Below are 22,579 nucleotides of genomic sequence, written 5' to 3'. Positions count from 1 at the left end.
CCATTTTCACAACCCCAACTGAAATTTTCACATCCTTAAAGTTTCCTTCTTCATTCCTCCCACACCATGTAACTTTAGACAATTTTTGCTCTGGCAAGAAAAGAGGTAAGACTACCGAATCCAGATCTTTGGATGCTACCAATACAGCAGGCCCTGCTTCCAGCCAGATGGTACAGTGCTACTGAGCAGTATCTTACTTTATTAACTTTGAAAATCTTCCTAGAGCGAGAAATTCACTGCCAAATGTCTTTGCAAATAAAAAATTGACATGACTTCAGACTTAAAAGTAAAAATAACTTTCTTCCTATTGTGAACTTCATGTTAATAACAGTAGCACTGAGGTTTAGTAGCTACATTCCGTATTCATATTTACTGTAACAATATACTTTGGGAAATATTTAAGTGTGTATACCTCTATAGATATACATATATAGATATACAAACATATATACAAACACATACATACATGCAGATATGTATAAAGTTAATGGTGAAAAGCAAATTCTGAATCTTATTTAGAAAGTACTTACTATGTGCAGTTCAAGATAGTCACCCAAGCCTGAGGAACTGTCCACTCGTACCAACACTGCTTCCTTCTGAACAGTGCTAAACCCTATGGCCAGCCTGTCTGCTCGTGTGCTGGGCCGGTCATTAGGAGGCCACTTATACGTGATCTGTCCACCACCTTTGCTAAAGATATACGTTGTCCCAGCTGTAAAACAAAATACAAGTCCCATTAGTATCCATACACCAAATCTGTTTCCCATGTCATGTATTAATGCAGCAATAAAATGTTCACTTTATACATAAACTAAGGCAAGGAAATGATAGATATCAATGAAACTTGCTCAAGACAGAGGACAGAGTTGTTTTTAAAAGAAATGGAGTAGTCACTCAGGTTTAATGCACTCATTAAATCCACCAGCAGGTGTCCAGAACAAATAATAGGCTTCAGTTTTCTCCATTGAATTGGACAAGCATGGGATGTAATGGGCTTTCATTTCATCCTGGCAGTTTTTAAGAAATAGTTTAGTAGGAAACATTGACTGGAGGCTTGAGAAGGGAGCAGAAACATACATCAACTTGTTTTCAAAACAAGGACTGCATGCGGATGTGACAGGGTCATACAGCACAGGGAAACAACCTGCAACAATAGACTTCAAATCAGACATTTATGGGTAAAGGGTCTCCGCATATGTGGCACGAGATAACTTATGTATCAACAGTTATTAACCCCAGAAGTCCCGTCAACAAATACATATAACACATGCCACCATGGAAGTCAGGTCTTAATGGGTAGCATCTGTCTGGTGGCTATGAAATAGCACAGCATCCTAGAGATTCCCCCATCTCCTTCACTTCCTCTAGGTGAACATTGCTCTTACAGCATGGAGAATAATATATCCTCTCAGTCATGAGGGTCAAAATTGTACTACAGGATGAAGATGGCGGGCATTATCAAGTTCACATAGAGAGTGTTTCAATGCACGGGAGTCTCATTTAACTGCTAGAATGTCTCTCATTGATCACAGGAATCCCATGAGGAAGATTTGGAAGAGATAACAGAAGAAAAAATATATAAGAGAAAAGAAAGAGACAGAAAAGATGTCTTAGTGCTCTTGTTGCTCTTGTGGAGAACCCAAGTTCTAGTCCTAGAACCCACATGATGGCTCATAACATTCCATAACTCCAGCTCCTGGAAGACCAATGCTCTATTCTGAATTCTGAAGGCACCAGACATGTATGTAGCACTCACACATACATGAAGGCAGAAAAATCCATTAAAAAAACACTCCAAGGAAGGAGAGAGAGAGAGAGAGAGAGAGAGAGAGAGAGAGAGAGAGAGAGAAGAGAGAGAGAGAGAGAATCTGAATAAAGGTGAATCTGAAGGTATCTGCCTATGTGTCCAACTACTAGTGAAACTGAAATGAAAAAGAAATCACAAGTTCAAGGACTGCCTGGACCACAGACTCAATTCACACCTCACCTGGCCAACTTAGTAAGATCCAGTCTTAGAAAAGTCTGAGGAGTTTTATGGTAAAGTTCTCACCCAGCAAATGCAAAGCAATATATTCCATCACCAGTGAGACAGGAGGAAAGAGAAGAGAGGAGGAGGCAGGGAGGGAAGGGAAGGAGGGAAGAATGGAGGGAGGACTAATGGGAGACACCTATTAGGTGGGGTTTGAACGTGAAACAGTTCCCATTGTCTCATGGATTTGAAAATTTGGTCCCCAGGGACCATTTTGAAAGGTTGTGGAACCTCTAGAATGTATTTTTGCTAGAAGAAGTGAAGCTGTGGTCTCTGAGGTTTCACAACCTACTTCCACTTCCTGTCAACCCTTGGTTTCTTGATCCAGCATAGACAAATGTCAACAAATGCTTCTGGCTTTGCATCCCCACCCTGATGGACTATAGGGTCATACTGCAAGCCTTCCTTAAGCTGATTATGCTTTGTCATAGCAATGAGAAAAGTTACTAATATACCTTTTATATTTCTCTCCCCAGATGTTCATGCTCACTAATATTCCTAAGCAAGCAGTTCGTAAGGCCTATTGTTCTGTTTTCAACTTGCTATTTAGTATTTTTGAAGATTATTAAGAATTTTTTAACTGTCTCAGTAAAGAATGTCAATAAAAATGGAATATAAGAAGAAGGTGCTATAACATAATATAACCATAACTAGTGTAGACAATATTTATTTTCCCTTTTTAATTCACTTTGTTCTTGAATGTATATGAATATTATTTCACATGAAATAAGGAATGTTGCAAAATAAAGGTAAATTTCAGAATTAAAATATGAATTTTGATGTTCTCTTTCAGAATTATTCAATTGAAGCCAAGTTGCAAATAACATCAGCTTACCCTTCCTGGTGCAACATTTATATTTATTTATTTACTACTTATTTATGTGTTTATTTCATTGTTATTGTTTTATTTTGAGACAAGATTTTACTCAGGTTGGCTCCAAACTCTTGCCTCTACCTTCTAAGTGTTAGGATCATGGCATGAGCTATCACACCTGGCTAAAATAAACTTTTAAAAATCATTTTCATGATTGTTTCTTCATTCCTCCAATACAGAATGAAGTCTTTTTGTTATATTTGAAGAAGTTTAGTTATAATAATTAGCTTCTTTCCTAAAATCAAACATTTGGTTAAGTGGAAAAGCTAGTTATAACCCAGCTTCTAGACTCCTGACCCAGAATAAGTGGCTTTAATTACAATACTCTCTCTCTCTCTCTCTCTCTCTCTCTCTCTCTCTCTCTCTCTCTCTCTCTCTCTCTCTCTCCCTCCCTTCCTTCCTTTCTTTTCTTTTCTTTTTCTTTTTTTGTTTTATGGTTGTTTGCATGGTGGACACTCTCTTCCTGCCTACTCTCTTTTCTCAACTTTCCCCTCCTGAAGCATTTTCACTTTATTTCATCAAGGCTCATAGAATCCCCCAAATTTACTAAAACTCTCTGAAAAAGAAATCCAATCAGCAATCCCAGGACTGTTTGATTATTGGTTGCTACAGATCCTTGCTACACACACAATAATACAATTACCTTCTGAAAAGATTAGCTTCTAACTCATAAGTACATGAATAAAAGGTTATTGTTTGAAGGCCTATAATTCTGTAACCAACTTGAAATATTTGGGTCATTACGTTTCCATTAAATGTAACAGCAGTATAATGCTTTATCCAGAGAAAGTTCTCAGGGTCTCAGATGATAATTAAAACAATAATAAATGACAGCTTTTATTCTTCCTATAGGCATGTTAATACGTTATTGCTTAATTTAAATTTGTTGAGAATTTTGACATATGGAACTTATTCTTTGAAATGAAAAACCTAGACCCAAATATTGCTTTTAAAAAAAGACCACTGGACCACCATGTATTACAAAAGAGTCTAAGAATAACTCTAAAGTCACTAAATTGTGAAACATGCAATATTAAAAAACAATAACATAGGCCATTCAGTTGTGGCACATGCCTTTAGTCCCAGTATTCAGGGGGCAAGGTCAGGCAGATCTCTGTAATTTGAGGCCAGCCTGGTCTACAGAGTGAGCTTCAGGACAGGCTCCAAAACTACACAGAGAAACCTTGTCTCAAAAACAAAACAAAAACAAACAAACAAAACAATATAACATATAATTACAGATCATTCTCTTCCCAAATAATTGTAAAAGTATTCATGCTCACACAAATTACATGATGAAATCAAAGCACTACTGGGTTTTCAATACAGAACTTTTTTTAAGAATAAAAAGCTTAGGCAAGATTGCATTACATTAGAAAATACTTAAAGTATCTAAGGTACACTTGGGACAATGAACACATTTACTCCATTTTTATGAACAGATTAGAGAGCAAAAGAGGGTAATTGGTCCTTCGATATGGAAAAAGAGCAAAAAAGAGTCAGGTACATAAAATTGTTAGCTACTGGCCTAGACACCTACCCAAAGTAAAAAGTCCCCTAATAATGAAGGTCTTACTTGGGTAGCTCTGTGTCATATTTAGGTTGGACAGAGGTATTAGCCTGTCATAAATGGACAGTTGTATGTAATTTCAGAACTTTAAGTTGTAAAGTCAACGGGAACTAGTGAGCATTAAGAAAATAAGTTGTTGGATTTCTTTAAATCACAGTGTTAGCTGTGAATGCTATGAAGAACCTCTCTGCTCATGCACTGGAATTCCCTCAAGTGGTACAGCAGCGAGAGTGCAGACACACAGCTCAAAAGCCAGTCAGAAACTTGGTCCTACAAACGACACAAGTAATCCAGTGAGCCAGCTCCCGCAAGCTTCAGCTCTACCCCAGACAAGCAACATCTCAAAATAAGAATTATGTGTGCTTACTCAGTAAGAAGTTTCCATCAAACAAAACTATCAAGCAAACAAACAGGCAGAGAGCTACCATGATGTGTATGAAGTCAGGAGTTATTTATCCCAGATAATTCAAATAACAATTATGCATTTCAATAAAGTCATAAAGAAACTTTGCCTTGCTATTAACTTAAAACATTTGTCTAATAAAAAGGATTTTCTAATAAATATTCTATATGTTCATTTGAACTGTCTGACACAGAAACACTATGTTATTGAAAGAAGCATATGTTCACAAATGTACTATACATACATTTTACAATTTGGCATTTGTGAACATTTACGTGATGTGTGTTTCTCTGAAATGCATAAAGTAATATTGTGGAGTGTAAATAGGTCTGTGAGTTATTCTTCTTTACAACCATGGCATGCACTCAGGAAAGTCACCAAGAGCTAAGTTGTCTAGGCTGTTAACTATGGACATCTCTACAATTTCAATAATGGAGATGGGTCTTGTATCTTATCTGTTGCTTTCATTGGTTAACTAATAAAGAAAACTGCTTGGCCCTAATAGGACAGAAAATTAGATAGGCAGAGTAGACAGAACAGAATGCTGGGAAAAAGAAGCAGATTGAGGGAGCCGCCATGATTCTTCCACTCCAGACAGATGCAGGTTAAGATCTTCACTGGTTAGCCTCCTTGTGGGCTACACAGATTATTAGAAATGGGTTAGATCAATATGTGAGAGGTAGCCAATAAGAGGCTGGAACTAATGGGCCAAGCAGTGTTTAAAAGAATACAGTTTCCGTGTATTTATTTCTGGGCATAAGCTAGCCATGTGGGAGCAGGGGCGGCCGGGTGCTAGGAATGTAGCCCACCGCTCCTCCACTGCAACATTTCAAGAACAGTAAGGCCAAGTTAATTAGAACTCAGAAAAGACTCATTGTACAATTTAGACATTTCAAACAGAGGAATGCATAAATGGTGTTCAATTGCACTTTATAAAGCCAAGACTACCCTATCAAGAGAATTCATTTGAGTAGTCATCTTGGTTTTCTCTGCATTATAAGGGAATGGATTCTAAACACTAAAAACTATTTTGGAAGGCTTATCAGTGCCTTGCAAAGGAGATGACGGTGAAGCCTCAGTTAAGGGTTTCCTTAAAACTGTAACATAAACAATAAATACAAATTATATGTCTGTACATATACTATAATATGTGCACATAAACATAGACTCTCATGTTGTGGTTGGACACATAGTTGAACATTCAAGCCAGGAAATGCTCTTTTAGAATGTCTATGCAGTAGCAGATCATTTGGCACTATTTTGCAATATCTTCATGTGTTTTGAACATACCGAAGATTGAGCCTAAGGCCTGAATACGCTAGGCAAGGGCCTTCACACCATACTATATTCCCAGTTTTGTTTTCACGTTATATTTTGACACAGAGTTACACTAAGTTGCTCAGGTTGTCTTGTATTCACTCTGAAGACTACTCTGGCCTTGAACCCGTGATTTTGTTGTCTGAGCCTCCTACCTAGCTAGAATTGCTGACCTGTGCTATGAAGCCTGGAACAACCAATTTCCTCTCAAAGGTACTTGTTATTTTCTTCTTGAACATGTCATTTAGATAATATCCCCTCTAGGAATACTTATGTTCTACAGTTTGAACTATGGCGTAGAGACAATTTTTTTCCAAGCTCAAACTCAGAGTCAAGGAACTTTTTTGAGTATCTTGGTCTTAACCATGACTGGGAATAAAAACAAATGATCTAAAACTGAAAACAAAATCAAGCAAAGTAATCACAAAACTCGCAACCCTGGGAACAACAAATGTTTGTTTTCCTTTCTGAAACTAGGCTCTCTTAACCTGATGTCCCTGGCAAGTATTTCAGTGATCAGTTCATTCTTGGAGTCATAGTTACACTGTATCACTTACCATTTCAAATTCCAAATTCAGTAGTAAGAATATATCTTTATTGATTTGGCCCCCTCCACATAAATAATAAAAAATTAACATAAACCAATATCAGATTTGCCAACTTTTTCTCTAATTATTAGTCCTTTCAAAAATTTCAATGATTAACCCATGACGAATCATGTTAAGTAAAGACTCTTTGTTAGGGCAACTTTAAATATTCCATGTATAAAGCACCTTAAAGAATCCACTGACCTCTCAAAAGAACCTCAAATTCTTTTGGAAAAGGCATTATTTAATAAGATTCTGGAAGGAGAAGGACAAATTTTAGGATCATATTTTCATTTAAAAAAAAAACAGAAATGACACACAAAACCTTTTCAGATACAGGGAGTATATTCACTCAAATAAATGGTAAACCACATTTTGAAACGGAAGAAATTCGTGCTGTCTAAGAATACTGTCTTATCTCTGTCTCCTTCATTAAATCCCTAGATAAATACACATTAAAGTCCGAGAGTTGGAGTCAAGATTATTCAAGGACAGTATTAAAAATGCTAGCACGAAATCATATTAAAAATTCTACAAAATGCAAATTTCCATTAACTGGGAGTCAGATAACTTCAAAAACAGAAAGACGTGATATTAATGTCCCAAGAAAGAAATTGTATCTAAAAGAATTTTGGTCATAGTTCATCTGTTTATCACAGAGATTTCCTGCCAGCTGCATAAGAATGTAAATAAGTTCTCACTTTTTAAGCATTAATTTACACTCAGGAAAAAAAAATAACCATAGCAGGTACATTAGTAAAAGTAAAATACCTGTAACTCAGTTGGTTTATTTTCAGCTTATGCTCTGAAACAGCCTATGAAGATTACAAGGGGCATAAAGCTCAACCCACTGTATGCAGTACCATCTATTTTTGTAGTCTAATTACAAGAAGCAAAGAATGGGGATGTTGAGCCACTTTCTAAGACAAGCAAATGTCGGTATTTATAAAATGTAAAACTCAACCAACCGAACAACAACAGCAAAACTCTTTAGCCCATGGAATTCAACAAAGGAAATGAATTTTGACAGTGACAGCTTTTTTTATTGTCTTCATTTAACAGTTGCTCTTTGGAGACCTTTGCCTTCCACCATTGATGTGAAAACACAGGGTTACACGTGGCAGACTTTTAAAGTTGGAATGACTGGAACATTCTACTGACAATGAAGACCTTAAGCAAGTCAAAAATCAAACACGTTTTCTTTTGTATAAGGTCCTCGATATTCTATTTTTCTAGACTAAACTATAAGCTGGCTCCACTCCCACCTCAGATTGTTGAACTTTGGCTGTGAGCTCAGAAGACCCTTGGTTTGAAACACAGGTCTTTAAAATCTAGTCTTCAAGAAGCATCTGTGGACATAGTTGAGGAGGTCATGCAGAACGAGGGGCAGGTGAAGTAGGTTCCATACTTAAGCACTTGGATTTACAGGCATTTGAAAATACAGAATTGATTTAAAATTGGCTATTGTATTTAAATTAAGTTTGGATACTATCTGTCTGTGAAGTTATTTAAATTAAGTTTTATGACTCTTATGGGAAAGAGGGGCCATTTTGAACACAGTGTAGTAAGCTTACTGCCATCAATCAATAATTAGAATTAATTATTAAGGCATCAGTTCCCTTACTCAAATATTTCAAATCATTCATCAAAGATGACATGACTTTCTGTACCTCTTTTACAGTACAGAGACCATCGCCATATATGATGTTTGCATAAATGCTTCTGAAGCGATGGCTTCAGTCAGATGTTTGACAATAGCACCACAAGCTACACTTAAACAAGAGAGCAGCATTTTTTGGAACAGCAGGCAGCATAAAAGTGCTTTGTGAATATTAACATATTCTAGCAAATTAGTTTGCACTCATTATCATAAGCAATTACTTACTGTTTAGATGCAGCTCACTTTAAATTGGCAAGCAATTTGCAAGAATTAAACCACGACACAGAAAGCTCTCTGAAAATCCAACAATATGCAGTGCCTTGTACCAAGTGCAGTTACTGATGAAACATATCTGGCATTAAGATAATAAGTGGGTGGTTCCATGGACTTTCAATGCAAGTTAGTTTGTATACCAACAAAAGAATTATTTTCTAGGAAGTTTTAATAAAGAGAGAGAATGTAAGAACATGGGAGCGTTTCACTCATTTCACTAAGTTCTGGTACTTTGATAATCCCTTACATACTGAACTTTTGGGGGTTATGCTGTTTTCCCCTTACAAGAAGTTTCTACTATCTTGAATGCTCTCTTCATTTATTGCTGGAGCAGAGAGGGCCAGTGTTTGTGGCTATGCAGCACTTGCTTTAGTAAGAACACTCAGTAGGGCTACTGTCCTGGTTGAGCCTCAACTTCCCTTTCTCCATGGCAAGCTGAAGGAGTTTCATGTGACATGGTGGTGACCAATGATACATGGACAGAAATTCTGGCTAATTCTCCCAGTTCAGGCCCTAAAGTGTCTGCCCACTGGCTTGATACTATTTACTCTTTTCTTCTCTCTGAGGCTCAGGGGAGGAGGCAACATGTTGGATATTCCAGTTCCCGAAACTATGACCATCAAAATAGACCCACTGTTAGAAAAACCACCATATATTTTGGATAGACCTGTATATTTCTGGGTCCCACTTTTATAGTAAAAGTGCTTACATAGCCTGTAAAACAAAACTACAAAGCATCCCCCCTGGTGACTTTCTTTATCTTCAATACAGGCAAACAAGTTTAATAGAAAAGCTGTAATTATCTCTTAGACTCAAAAAGAAATGGTTTCTTCACCAATGAAATTATTTACTCATAATCACAAAGTAATTGAAAATTTCCTATCAAGACCCTTCCTTGGGACATTAGTAAAAATCTATTACTCTTTCAGAGTAAATGTCCTTTAGTCTCACAGAGAGCTGTCAAAGACTTTCCTCATTCCCTAAGTCCTTCTCCCTTTCAAACACAACTGTTATATATTTGCAAAACAAAATACAATGTGTGGTTTAGGAATCCTAAGCCTAAGAAGATGAACTGGGCACAGAGCTGACTACAGAGAACCTATTTAGCAAGCTTCCAATTGTAAAGACGTGAGACAAATCACCCAGCATCTTTTCAGTTCCAAACCTTGGGAGAGTCTTTTCCAAGTACTAAGAGACAGCTTTTAAAAAAAAAAAAATCCTTATTGTAATGGTCTGCTCTGCCCCATGAGACAAGCCATGACCCATCCCTCCTCTTCCCTCCCCCATCCACTGTGGCAACCTGATCTTCAGCTTCCAAGAGACCCTTCCCCCCACCCATTTCCCTCTCAAAGAGGCATATTCTGTCTCTTCCTTCTCCCCACTTCTCGCCTTTCCCCTTTCTGTTTCTCTCTCTCTGTTTTGTGCCTCTCTTTCTCTGCTCTTCTCCCCTTCTCCTCTTTCCTTTCCATAACCCACTAAATAAATATTCAACCTCACTCTGCATGGTGTGCCTATCCGTCTGTCTCTCACCCACCCTGGGACCAGCCACCTTCAGTGACCTGCAGCCTGATCTTGTGGCATGTCCATCCATCTGTCTCTCCTCATAGGACTGGCTGCCCATGTCTCTCTTCCACCATGAAGCTCCTTGCCAGCAACTCCCTGCCCCTCGTGGCCCACTGCAGCCACTTGGGGAACTGTGCTGTCCCTGCCTGGGACTGGCTGCTCTCAGGACCTGTTGCCCACTGCCTGACACCACTATGCCGAGGTCTCATGGCTCACTGCCTGCTGCAGCCACTTTGGGATCCGCAGCATTTTTATTTTTATCATTATATTTGTGCCATGGCTCAGATTTGAGGAAGCCTGTAGTATTTTACTTTAATCCATTACACTAATCATCAAGAAAGATCCCCTAGTCTCCCTGTAAGTATACAACTGATTCTTGAGGCATTTTGTAAACATGAGGCCTAGTAGTTATGTAATATGGAACATGTTATCACCACCAATATTCTTTCATATTTTCCCGCTGGCTCATCGTGAGGTTTCTTACTAACTCTCCAGCATTTTCCTTCTGAGATGCTGAGTTTGTTTCTCTCTACAATTATTTTTCTTGCCTGTTTAGCTCATTGAATGAAAGGTACTTTTGATCCTCATGACCCATTAATTATATTCTTGCCTCAAAATAAGCCCCAGTAATGAAGCTAAATTTAGTACATAAAGGCCTTTCCTAATCTGGACTTAATATTAACAAACAGACAAAAAAAAAAATGTCTTACTTCACCAAAGAATGTAAAGTGACAACTGGGAGTTTAATGTAAAGTGACAACTGGGAGTTTAGTGGATTTTTGTTCAATGATATTTTCCAAAAGAAATCAAAATGTTAAATAAAATTGGAATAGCCAACAAGAGAGAACAGCAAGAAATGTAACTCTCCATATTGCCTCAGCAGAGTTCTGCTCTGCTTTGATTTTGTTTATCTTTGAGGACAGGCCAGTTGTGGATCAGAACTTTGTATTGTATGGGCTGGCTATGGCTGGTGGAGTCTAAATGTGGCAGCCAGGTTGCCTGTCAGACAGTCTCTGACTACATTACGTTCCCATTTACAAGCTAAGTCACTCATCTCCAGTGTCCTAATCATGGCCATAATTAAAAAAGAAAACAAATAGAGCAGGGGACAAATTCCCCCTCATCCATTTTCAAATAAAACATGAACTGTTTCTCTATATCAGACTGTTACTCAGCCTAGAACCTCTCTTTGCCCTGTCGTAAGAAATTGGTATGTTAATTAAAGTCCGGTTTCCCTTATTCTCAGTCCTTGCTCAGCTGGTTCTCATATCTGCCATTGTCTCTACAATTGGAGTGGCAAATGGCCTCAATCAGAGACAAGGAAATTAGAGAGCAGTGATTTTATTGCAGGACGGTCTCCTCTTTCCATTTCTACCCAATAGTTATGAGTAAAGCACATCTTACACATGTTACATGTGGTTCACATTCTTCTGGTTTTAATTTAAAGAAAATTTCTTTCTGTTTGGCTCAGGCTGGTCCCAAACTAAACCCCCTGCTGCCTCTTCCTTCAAGTATGTGGATTATAGACATGCATTACCTTGCCCAATATATTATTTGTTTTTCCAGATAATTGTCTTGACAATGACAAAAATATGTTCTTATTCCTTGCTGGATTTCTATAACATGCACTTCGCAGATAACAACATTGATGTGGTAAATAAAATACGTAACAGTCAAGAATATTTTGAAGATGACTTTATTTTCATTAGATGCTTTAGAATTGAGTGTCTCTGTACTATACATACAACAAAAAACATATTATTGGGAAATTGACTAAGTGTTGTGCCTCAAATTAAAAATTCTATGTCAACAACTGTTTTTAATTGTCTTGAAATGAAATATAATTTAAAAAACATGAATACAATGCTATAAATTAAAAATACCTAGAAAAGAGAGGAAAGAAGGTATTAAGCCAAACAAAACTTCCTTGGCTGACTTTTTTTTCCAGTATTAAATTTGGAAGAAACAAAAAGTTTTAATATTTTGTTTATATTTTCACATGCATCTTTGGAGCAAATTTTTGCACATATTTAAGTAATTATATACATTTATAAGCTTTCTTTCAAGCTTAGCATGCATGTACTAAAAATTGATATGCAAACTAAACTGTCTATGCATAAAATGTGTATAATAAATGTATGTATATCAAGAAATAAAATATCACTTTCTCCTTTGAGAGAAGGGGAGATTTTGGTAAATCAATACCACAGTGGAAGCAGATAAGTAAAATAACCAGACAAATGGGGTAAAAGTCAAGGATTTGCCTTTTCTTTGAGGAATGTTCTGAAAGAACTCTACTGGAATTCAAACTATTTCAAAACAAAACAAACAATATCTAAGCCTGTGCTGGTAGCTTGTTTATTCTTATGCAAAAAAAGTATTTAAAATTATTAAGATTAAAGGGAACATTTAGAAATGGAGAGAAGTAAACACACTCTTACATTTCTTACCCCACAAAGATGCTTCCATTTTCCCCCAAATAATACCAAATTTGCAGACATTTTCAAGAGTTTTTATTTTTCTGCCATTTATTCTTTATAAGAAATACTTATTTTCATATTGCAGCCATGACTTTATCTATTTGAACCTCCATTTCTTCCTTGCACTGTATTACAGCTTTGAAGGTATAAATTCCTAAGTCTCTTCTACTGCAGTCAGAGATACCATCAGCCTCACTCTACTGTCATCCCTGGATAGCATACACGGAACAGACTCAGCTGGAGAAGACCGCTTCCACTGTAACATCATAGGGTACACACACATACATACACCTGTGCACACACACACGCAGACACACACATGCACGCTGCACTCACACACACCACAGACACATAAGTATGCACTCACTCACACACACTAACACACCCATGCATACACATACACACACACACACATGGTTTGAAGAGTTTTGTGCTCATAAAGAGCTAATAATATGCCAGAATAAGTGGATAGGAAAATAAACACAACAGCAATGTTCTCTCCTCGTTTGGTACCAAGCAGTTACCAAGTTTAAAAGCATTACAAACTTCTGTTCATGCTCACCTCAAATAATAGTCAGCATGTCACAAAAGACTCATATTAAGAAGTATAATATTTATATTAAATCCAAATGAATCGAAGTCAGTTAATCTAAGTGGAAAAATGACATAATCAGTTCTGAATTTTGGCAAGATTATTATGACGTCTAGGCAGAAATGGGACAAAGAGAAGGTACTGAGGCAAGGAGACCCTTCAAAAGGTCAGAGTCAGTAAAAGAATAAATTATAATGACATAAACTAGTAGACTTTAACAGTGAGGAAGGATCTAGGAAACACCACACTGAGTGAGGTAACCCAGGCCCAGAAAGACAAATATAATATGTACTCACTCATAAGTGGTTTTTAGACATAAAGCAAAGAAAAACCAGACTACAGTCCACAACCCTGGAGAACCTAGACAACAAAGAGTATGGTAAGAGAAACCTACTTAGATTGAATCTACATGGAAAGAAGAAAAAGACAAGATCTGAGTGAATTGGGAGTGTGGGGATTATGGGAGAAGGTGGGAGGGGAAGAAGGAGAAAGTAGGAGAGTGGGGAAAACATGTAGCTCAATAAAAACTATTGAAATAAAATATAATATATAATAAAAATAAAATCAGAAAGAAAAATGTTAAATATGAAAAGGAGAGGAAAAACAAAACAAACAAACAACAACAATAAAAAAAAAACAGTGAGCATGGAAGGAAGCCATAGACTCATAATGGAAAGGAAAAGAAGCTAAAAGTTATACCTAGGTTTTCAGTGTGCTTGTTGGATATAAACCATCAGACAAGAAAATGCTTCAGAATTTAATAAAGCTTTGTTTGAATTTAACCACTTGAACCTCTGCAGGTCTATAATGCTTCATAAAGTGAAGAGGGCCTGAAAGATGCTGCTTTGGTATTCTACTGAGTAAGCAAGAATGCAAGTTAGATGCTATGTTCTAATGAAAATACTGTCAATGGTTTTTTCTTAAATAGTGTTGGCAAGGTCATAAGTCAGAATCACATCTACTTTGTATCACATCTCCTCTATAATGGTCCCCAAATGTAAGATTGGACATCTAATATGACATTCCTATGATGCTTGAGTGAACTGGCCATATCAGTCAGGTGAACATTTGGTTTGCACTGTTCCCTTTCTTCCAGTAACTGAAGAGATTGTTTAATAGAACAGGATTTACTATTTTGTATTGTCCTGCCTGTCTTTTGTTCTCTTGCTGTTTAGACGTCAGCCTGATGAATGAAGGCTTAGTTGATTGCGTGCGTTTTTCTAGCGATCAAGACTTGTTTTAACTCCTTGCTGCATGCAGAACACTTTGAATTGAGGTGTTGGCTTACTCACTATACTTTATATGTAAGAATTGGGGCAAATGCAATGAGATTTGGGAGCTTCAGATCGGATCTCTTCTAAGAATGCAATTATCTGTATTTAACACTCAGTAGTGGGGATGAAAGGGACTATGGAATTTTTATGGTTGAAAAATATGGTCAATGTTTGATGAGCTCAACTGTCCACAGCATAAACCATTCCAATCTGAAAACATTTTCTTGAAGAACTATTGGATGAAGCTGCTAGTTAGTTCCTGGCTGCTCAGCACCAAAATAATCAAACAAAACAGAAACCATGTTATTTAAATCATTGCTTGGCCCATTAGCTCTAGCTTCTTATTGGCTAACTCTTATATATTAACTTACCCCATCACCATTAATTTGTGTATAGCACATGGTAGTGGCTTACTGGCAAAGTTTTGGCATGTCTGTCTCTGGTGGCAGCTCCATGGTGGCTCACTGACTCTGCCTCCTTTCTCCCAGCATTAAGCTTTTATTTCCCTGCCTAGCTAAGTTCTGCCCTGCTATAGGCTCAAAGCAGTTCATTAATCAATAAAAGCAACACACAGAAGGGCCTCCCATATCATTATAGTTATAGTTTTCCTTAGTTATGATAAAAATATAGATACAAATATTGTAACAGTAGTTCTTGCTCGATAACTGTTTTGTTATATTTTACTATGTTAAAGTTAAAGCCTTCCTATTTGTTTAAACGGAAAAGGGGAATGGTGTGGGAGGTTATTCTGTCTATGTGTTGCCTTTATTGGTTAATGAATAAAGAATTGGTTTGGCTTATAGCATGGGAGGAGGAAGGCAGATTCAGAGAGAAGCCATGGATCTGCCGCCTGAGACAGACGCTGGGAACTTTAGCTGGTAAGCCACAGCAATGGAGTGATATACAGAATAATAGAGATATATTACTTTAGGATACAAGTTTAGCCAAAAATATGCTTAAGCTATTGTCTAAACAGCATTGCAAATAATATGGTATTCTGAGTGGTTATTTTGTGGCTGGGTGGCCAGGACAGTCAAGCGACCCTTCCCCCTACAAAGTACAAGTCAATTGTAGAGCAGTCTTTTCTGAATTAAACATTATCTCCAGGAGGAAAGGAGTCATTCATGAGAATCCATAAGAAAACATCAGATCCTACTTATGTTTGAAAAGCAAAGCTCTGGAAGACCCAGAAAACTCTTTTTCAGCTTTATTAGAGAAAAGCTTTATTAGGGAAAAAAGATGCTGCAGTGAGCCTCAGAGAGGAGATCTCATGGACAGGGTGACCTGTCTGCAATTTGTGCAGAGAGCTCCAGTGTCACCATGCTGAGCTGAGCTTTTTAACAAGGCAGTTGCTCTCCAGTCACCTCTGCTCTCATAGGAAACTCCTTACCCATACACCTTAGCAAAACCAGCAGAAGCCCACTAGTTCATTAGAGTTAAACTTTTGTGGAATTGTTACTTGAGTCTGTCTAAGTTCTCCCCTACCCCCTCCCCTCCCTGACAATTGTGTGTGTGTGTGTGTGTGTGTGTGTGTGAGAGAGAGAGAGAGAGAGAGAGAGAGAGAGAGAGAGAGAGAGAGAGAGATGCATCTTTCTAGGAAAAGCCCCTCAACAAAAAGCCTACATAATAACCAATTTCTGATCAATTCTGATCAACTTCTGATCTAGTGAGAACTCTCAGTCTAACTCTAGAACAGAGTGGATATGGTTACTAGTGGCAAGTATGATAACTACAGGCAAAATAGAAAAAAAATTTTTGCTCTATCATCTGTGTCTAATACTTTGACAATGAAATGTAACATTATCTACAGTTGAGGGGGGCATTTGCAAATATCCTGGGACATATGAAGCCTGTGGGAGACAGGCTGGACATTTTACTCGATCTTCGTGATTAAAAGGCATTTGCTAGTTTCTCACATATTGTAATATTAAATGTGAAACTCCATGGTGGTGACAATGGAACCATTACACTGCTAGACAGGTATTAGCTGTTTTAGAGGGACGTTCATAAAGGATCTCTCTCTCATGAACTTTGAACCCAAAGTGGAAGTGTCTGGGGATGGTTGAGACCATGTAAGGCAGAGCTATTTCCTCTTGACCAAACAACGAAATCTGAACTCTTATCTCTAGCTTAGTGGAGATCTGACATTACGTGCTAGTTCCAGCTTGACCTGTCAATCACTAGGCCAGGAGTCATTCTGCACCACAAGAAATGTGATTCACTTGAAGTCATGCTAATAAGAGAGGGCAATGAATAGCCCCTTACTTAGATAGTGAATGGTTCCTGGCTGGTGCTGGCAGAGAGTCTATCATGCAGCACTTTGGACCCTGTGCTCTACGCCCTGCCTGGCTTTTCTGAGTATTAAGTCAGAACATCACAACTTTTCCTTTTCTTTCTTTTCCCTCTTTTTCTTTGTGTTAGAAATAAGTTCGGGTTTCAAAGAAAAAGATCACCACTCTATTTAAATACCTCAAGGCAAAACTTCACCCCCAGTCATTGGGGTATCTTTCTCACAAAGCAGAAGAGTAAACCCATGGGAGCAGGAAGTGTACTTGGTTTTTATTGTAGCATGGAAGACAACTGTGTCTTTACCCATTAGCTGGAGTCTGACTTCACAGCCTTTTTAGACTGACTCACTTTAAAATAATGGGTATACTGGAAATGAAGGGGAAAGGGTTCAGTCACTATAAGCCAAGAATGTAGCAGGGCCTTTATATAAGCAGAAGTTTCAAAAAGAGGTATGTATAAAGAGGGTTAAAACATTTTCATAGAAGTATAATAAAATAGGGAAGATAAAATATTTGAATTAATTGTCATAAGCACAATTTTACCGTGTTTGATAGAAAAGATTCATATTTAATGTTTATTTGAGAACTGGCTAAAGACCAGTCTTGTGTTGCTGTGTTACCAGATACTATGATTACTGATTCATTCTCTGAACACCCACCAAACACTAGCACACACACACACATACACACACAAATACACACACACACACACACGGTCTAATGTAGGACCCATTCATGACAAGCTCAATAGAGGCTTGAGTCTCAGTAGTTTACTCTAAGTCAATTCCTGGTTCCAAGAAAGACCACAAACTGAGACCACACAGGCACCACCTAGAAACATACCATCCAAAAATAATTCCTAGTGTTCCAAACATTGTCAATAGAATCACCTGCCTGCACACCCCCCCACACACACTGCTTTTTACCAGGACACCCCTAAATAAATGTCAGACAATCAGGGGTCCTGACCTTAGAAATCACTCACCCCAACCTCTGTTACTAAAAATCCCACACCAACTGAGCTCGGGGCTCTCCAATCATGCCAATATGTTGGACACTCTAAGAGTCCAAGTTGGAACTTAATTAAGAATAATGGTTCTTTGTGTTTACATACAAGACTCAGTTTCATAGTTGGTTTTGTGAGAACTCTGTGATCTGGCCATAATCTGCCATTCAGCTGTTACTCAACATTCACTATAAAAGGTGTGACTTTTTTGTTTCTTTTCTCCATCACCCTTATCTATGGAGTGGAACTGCCAAGATGTATTGCCTGCTTACTGTTTCTCTCAAACTCTAATAAAATTATCACTGAATTTCTTTCTGAGTCATTTTAAAAGTTATTTTATTAGCAAGACTACCACACACAGAAAGGGACTCCTAATTTCACAGATAATATAAGGTACCTAATATGAGGTTTGCTAAATTACCCTGGGAACAGGAACACCTATAAGTGTTAATTCATACAAACAACACGGCATCCCTTTGCAAGACACAGAAAACCATCAACATCAGTCTGAAAAGTTTCCATTCATGTTGGACACATGACTTGTTTAGTAGGGAAATCAAGACACAAAAATGAGCACTCAAGAAACTACTCCCTACCATGCATGACACCTAAAGTAAAAGAAGGTCAAGGTTTTATGGGATATATGTTTGGTTATCTATCTATCTATCTATCTATCTATCTATCTATCATCTATCTATCTATCATCTATCTATCGATCATCTATTATCTATTTATCTATTTGTTGCTTTTTGGGAAGAAGCACATTTTCAATAATATATATATAATTTAGCTAAATAAAGTTTTCCAAAAAAGACAATACCCATGCAGCACTAATCCAGGATGTAAGAGGAACCAAAGGACAGCTGTTGAAGCCACGTAGTTGAAGATCAGATGGCAGCAAGACACAATTATAAAAAACCAAGACACTTGAAATCGTCATTGCCCTCTCCTATTGCTCTATGGTCCCTCCACAGATTCCATTTTCAGCAAATTAAACTGGGGACCTGTGAGAGTCAAAGTTACATTTACAGTCTTAATTACTGTGCCTAAGAGATCCATGAAACAAAAATCTCTCTAAGCTGCAAGCCCCTTTCCCAAGGACATACAGTTCCTGAAATCCTGGAGGCTGCTGTTTATGGGAGATAACAAGCCACACGGCTTTGCTCCCCTAAACAAGTTTATATGACCCATCTGCACCAGAAGTGCTTGATCACATGTGGGTGGGAGGTACACGGGTAGGACACATATCAGGATGTACGCTTGTCCCTGATTGGACCTGATAGCAAAGCTGATAAATTATAAGTTTTGCCTTCCCAAGCCCCTTGCAAAACTTGATTTAGGGCCATTTCCTGGGAACCTAGCTATGGACCTGGCCTGAGCCCATCCATCTGGCCAGTACTTAATTAGAGCTTGCTTCAAATTTGGCCTTAAAATGTGGTAGTGGTTTTATTCTCGACCAGTGGGATTAACATACCCAAGTGGGATCATATGCTTAATAAATTTTCTATCACACTTGTCTTTTCCATTGAAAAGAGAATGAGCTCTCAAAGAGATATGATTAAGTCTTTGCAGCGGCTCCGCTCCCAAACCCAGTTGATTTCAGACAAGGCAGAGATCATCAGGCAATCTAATTAAACTGTTAGCTCTTTTTCTAAATTATCAAGCTTTCATCATTGAAATCCTAGAAACTACCCATATTGTGAAGACCCCAAAATGTAGACATTCTTCAGATAGGAAGAGATGTTACACATACATTGTCATAAGCCAATTGAGCCCCTGCAAATGAAATCACATTGACCAGCTCTCAAAAAAATGTTGAATGATTTTTCTCAGGCTTTGTTTACCAAATTTATGCGATGAGGTAAGCCTCCAAGGTAAGCCCAAAGAAGTCCATTTTTCTAGCAGTTGAATTAAAAGGTTACAAACAAAAGGTTCCCCTGAGTCCTTTGAAAGCCACAAGGTTACCTTCTTACCAAAGGAGCATGAAGCCAGCATAGAATAAAGTGCCAGCTAAAGACATGGGAAATGCGCTGAAGTCCAAAAATCTCTCTACACCTAAGGTCCATGACATAAAAGTACTGATGGAATAGTAAACCTCAGGTTATTTCCCAAGGTGATTCATACATAAAATATTAAGGCAAACAAAAATCATACAGCAAATTGTTTCAATACGAATTTCTTTAATTTAAAAAAAATGTTTCCATTATAAATTATGTACAAGTACAAGATTTTGTTTTTTCTTTAATTGAACACTGTACCTCTCTCAGAAGAGCCCTGTCTGTGCTCTGAGTGCGTCCATACATTTGACTTGGTTTTCTTTTGGAGTAGAAACACAATCGCAACTGAACACAATTACAAAGCCATCGCCCCACATGAAAGCACTAAACCTCGATCAGGGAAATGTGGAACTTGTCCTAATTCATTGCTCTGTGATTTTGCCAAAGTTGTTAAAACTCTCCAATAATACTCATTTTCGGCTCCTGAAATACGGTTGTTGCTGTTCCAGGAAATCGCTCTGCTCATTTGCAACTCTATTCTCTGAGTTAAAATATCAACCCACTAAAACTGGTGCTAAGCTTGAACTTGAGCCCAGAGTTACACTGAGCATGAAGCAGGGAGTTATATTTCCTCGTGAGGCACTGGAGCTGAAACATGCTGTGACTGCTTTGGCTGGATGTGTTATTCTTTCTTATTTGATTATACATAATAATTATATAAAACATTTTCTATACATTATGGTTCTGAAATGATGTGGTAGGAGTTTTCTATACTTATAATGTACTAAGACATAAATTGAGAAAGAATTATAATGTATTGGTTGATAATCAGAGCAGTTAACGCTCCTTAATTCCAGGAATCATACATGTTACATGGCTGCTTTAACAGCTCCACCCAAGACCAAAACAATACAGAATGCCTTGGAATGATGCTTTAAAGTGAGACGTGGATTTATTCAGACCTAGTCATGTAATTACAGAGGTCTTCCTAGTCGAAAATCTATAATTACTGTAGTTACACTGAAAGAGGTTGGGTTAAATGTTATTAAGCAAAAACCACCCTGGCTGATTTGTTTTGAGAATACATGTTAAGATAATTCCTACTTAGAAGAACAGACTTATTCCAAGCTAGAATTATTTTGAACCTTAGTAGGTTCTATTGTCACAAATATGACTCACATCCCGAAAAGGATTCATTACCCTATTCTAGCAGTCAAATTAAGTCATGAAAATAGGAGGAACAGTCAAAGAAATAATATGCTCTGCAGATGTAACTGGAGGTATCACATTCTCTGCTTTTCTAGACAAAAAGGTTAGGTAACAATACAGTGCTCTACAGCTTATTGAATCTTATTTTCAGATAATCATGCACAGCTTTAACAAGGCCACAGCTATGGCTTTGTTCCCACATTTGTAGGTGCTGAACAAAATATTTTAATATTTTTATAAATACCAAGTTGCATCATCTACACTGCTTATTTGTCCATTAATAGTTTCTTCTTAATATCATTGGGACACTCCAAATTAAGATGGAAAACCATTATTTTATGAGTTACACTATACATATTAAGTGAATTTTATCATATTGCCTTTTATTTTAAGCATTGCTTTGGGGTCTCACCATCTTGGAGAGAACGTTTCCAGTAAAGAGAAAACACACACACAGCAGATGACCTGTCCAAGTTAAAAAGAAGAATACTTACATCCTCAGTGATTTGTTTATCAGGTCTAAAGCTTGTCCTTCTGTACTTTCACACACTGTCCCATAATCAAAAATGAAAAATAATGTGCTTACTAGAAGATGACAGCACATTCACAATTACAAATAGACATGATTAGGGTGGTTCACTACCACTCAACTTTTTGAGGAGTCCACATGAAAAACAAACCACTGTATACTGGTTATTACGAGGTTTTCAAACATACTGACAAAACTGATTGTAACCATTAATGTGTCAAGCATAACAGACTCAATTATAGTTTGCAACTAATTAATTACTTATTTCAGAAATTGTGAAAAGTATAAAAATACATAAAATGGGGACTTTCGGCTGCGAAGGAGCGTTCAATCATTTTGATGATTGAGAGTGAAATCAAAGACATATAAAATGGGGAGTAAAGGGAAGGAAGAAAGCAGTAGTATTACACTGAGGAATTGGAGCCTTCTAGACTCCTCCAAGTTGGATGAGCTGCAGCCTTCATACCCAGTACAGAAATGTCTGTTGGCTAATGGTGACCTACTAATTCCCAGTGTCAGTACAGTTGAGTATCACTTTATTGATTGATGATTTGTCTTGGGATCTGATAGATTAGGCTTAATCTAGGTTGCTCTTTGGTTTGCAGACCATTTATCAAGTGGCATTATATGTAACCAATGGATTGCTATTACTTTCATCTTTTGCAAATTCAAGATCATGTAGGACTTTAAGATTTAATGACCCTCCTCTGTGAAATATTCACCTTGCCATATTTCTTCAAATGCATCACAATAGCTGATGTGGAAAGCAGTCACTGTGTGAAAGAGTGGAATGACTGTGCTAACTGAGCATTGGTCAGTTAAGGATAATATAGTAACATACATGCTCTCAAATTAGTTTTCCCATAAGGTTAAGATTATATTTTTCTCTGAAAGAGAGGAGATGAAAACACTTCCTAAAAATCATAAG

At 37.5% G+C, this 22,579-nt stretch overlaps 1 protein-coding gene across 6 annotated transcripts in view; it reads right to left on the bottom strand.

The window, feature by feature from the left end:
- Nrxn1 (neurexin 1) overlaps positions 1–22,579 on the bottom strand; it is a 1,063,094-nt gene that overhangs the window by 327,886 nt on the left and 712,629 nt on the right. For all 6 annotated transcript variants that reach the window (XM_050146062.1, XM_050146063.1, XM_050146064.1 and 3 more), the window contains one exon: positions 531–712. In XM_050146062.1, the coding sequence (XP_050002019.1) occupies positions 531–712 (182 nt within the window). The remainder of the gene's footprint in view (positions 1–530; positions 713–22,579) is intronic.

This window comes from Alexandromys fortis, unplaced genomic scaffold, assembly GCF_014885135.2.
Source record: "Alexandromys fortis isolate MF-2015 unplaced genomic scaffold, M_Fortis_MF-2015_v1.1 scaffold_42, whole genome shotgun sequence".
In the NCBI taxonomy this organism is placed as follows: domain Eukaryota; kingdom Metazoa; phylum Chordata; class Mammalia; order Rodentia; family Cricetidae; genus Alexandromys; species Alexandromys fortis.
This window is presented reverse-complemented; position numbering and strand designations above follow the sequence as displayed.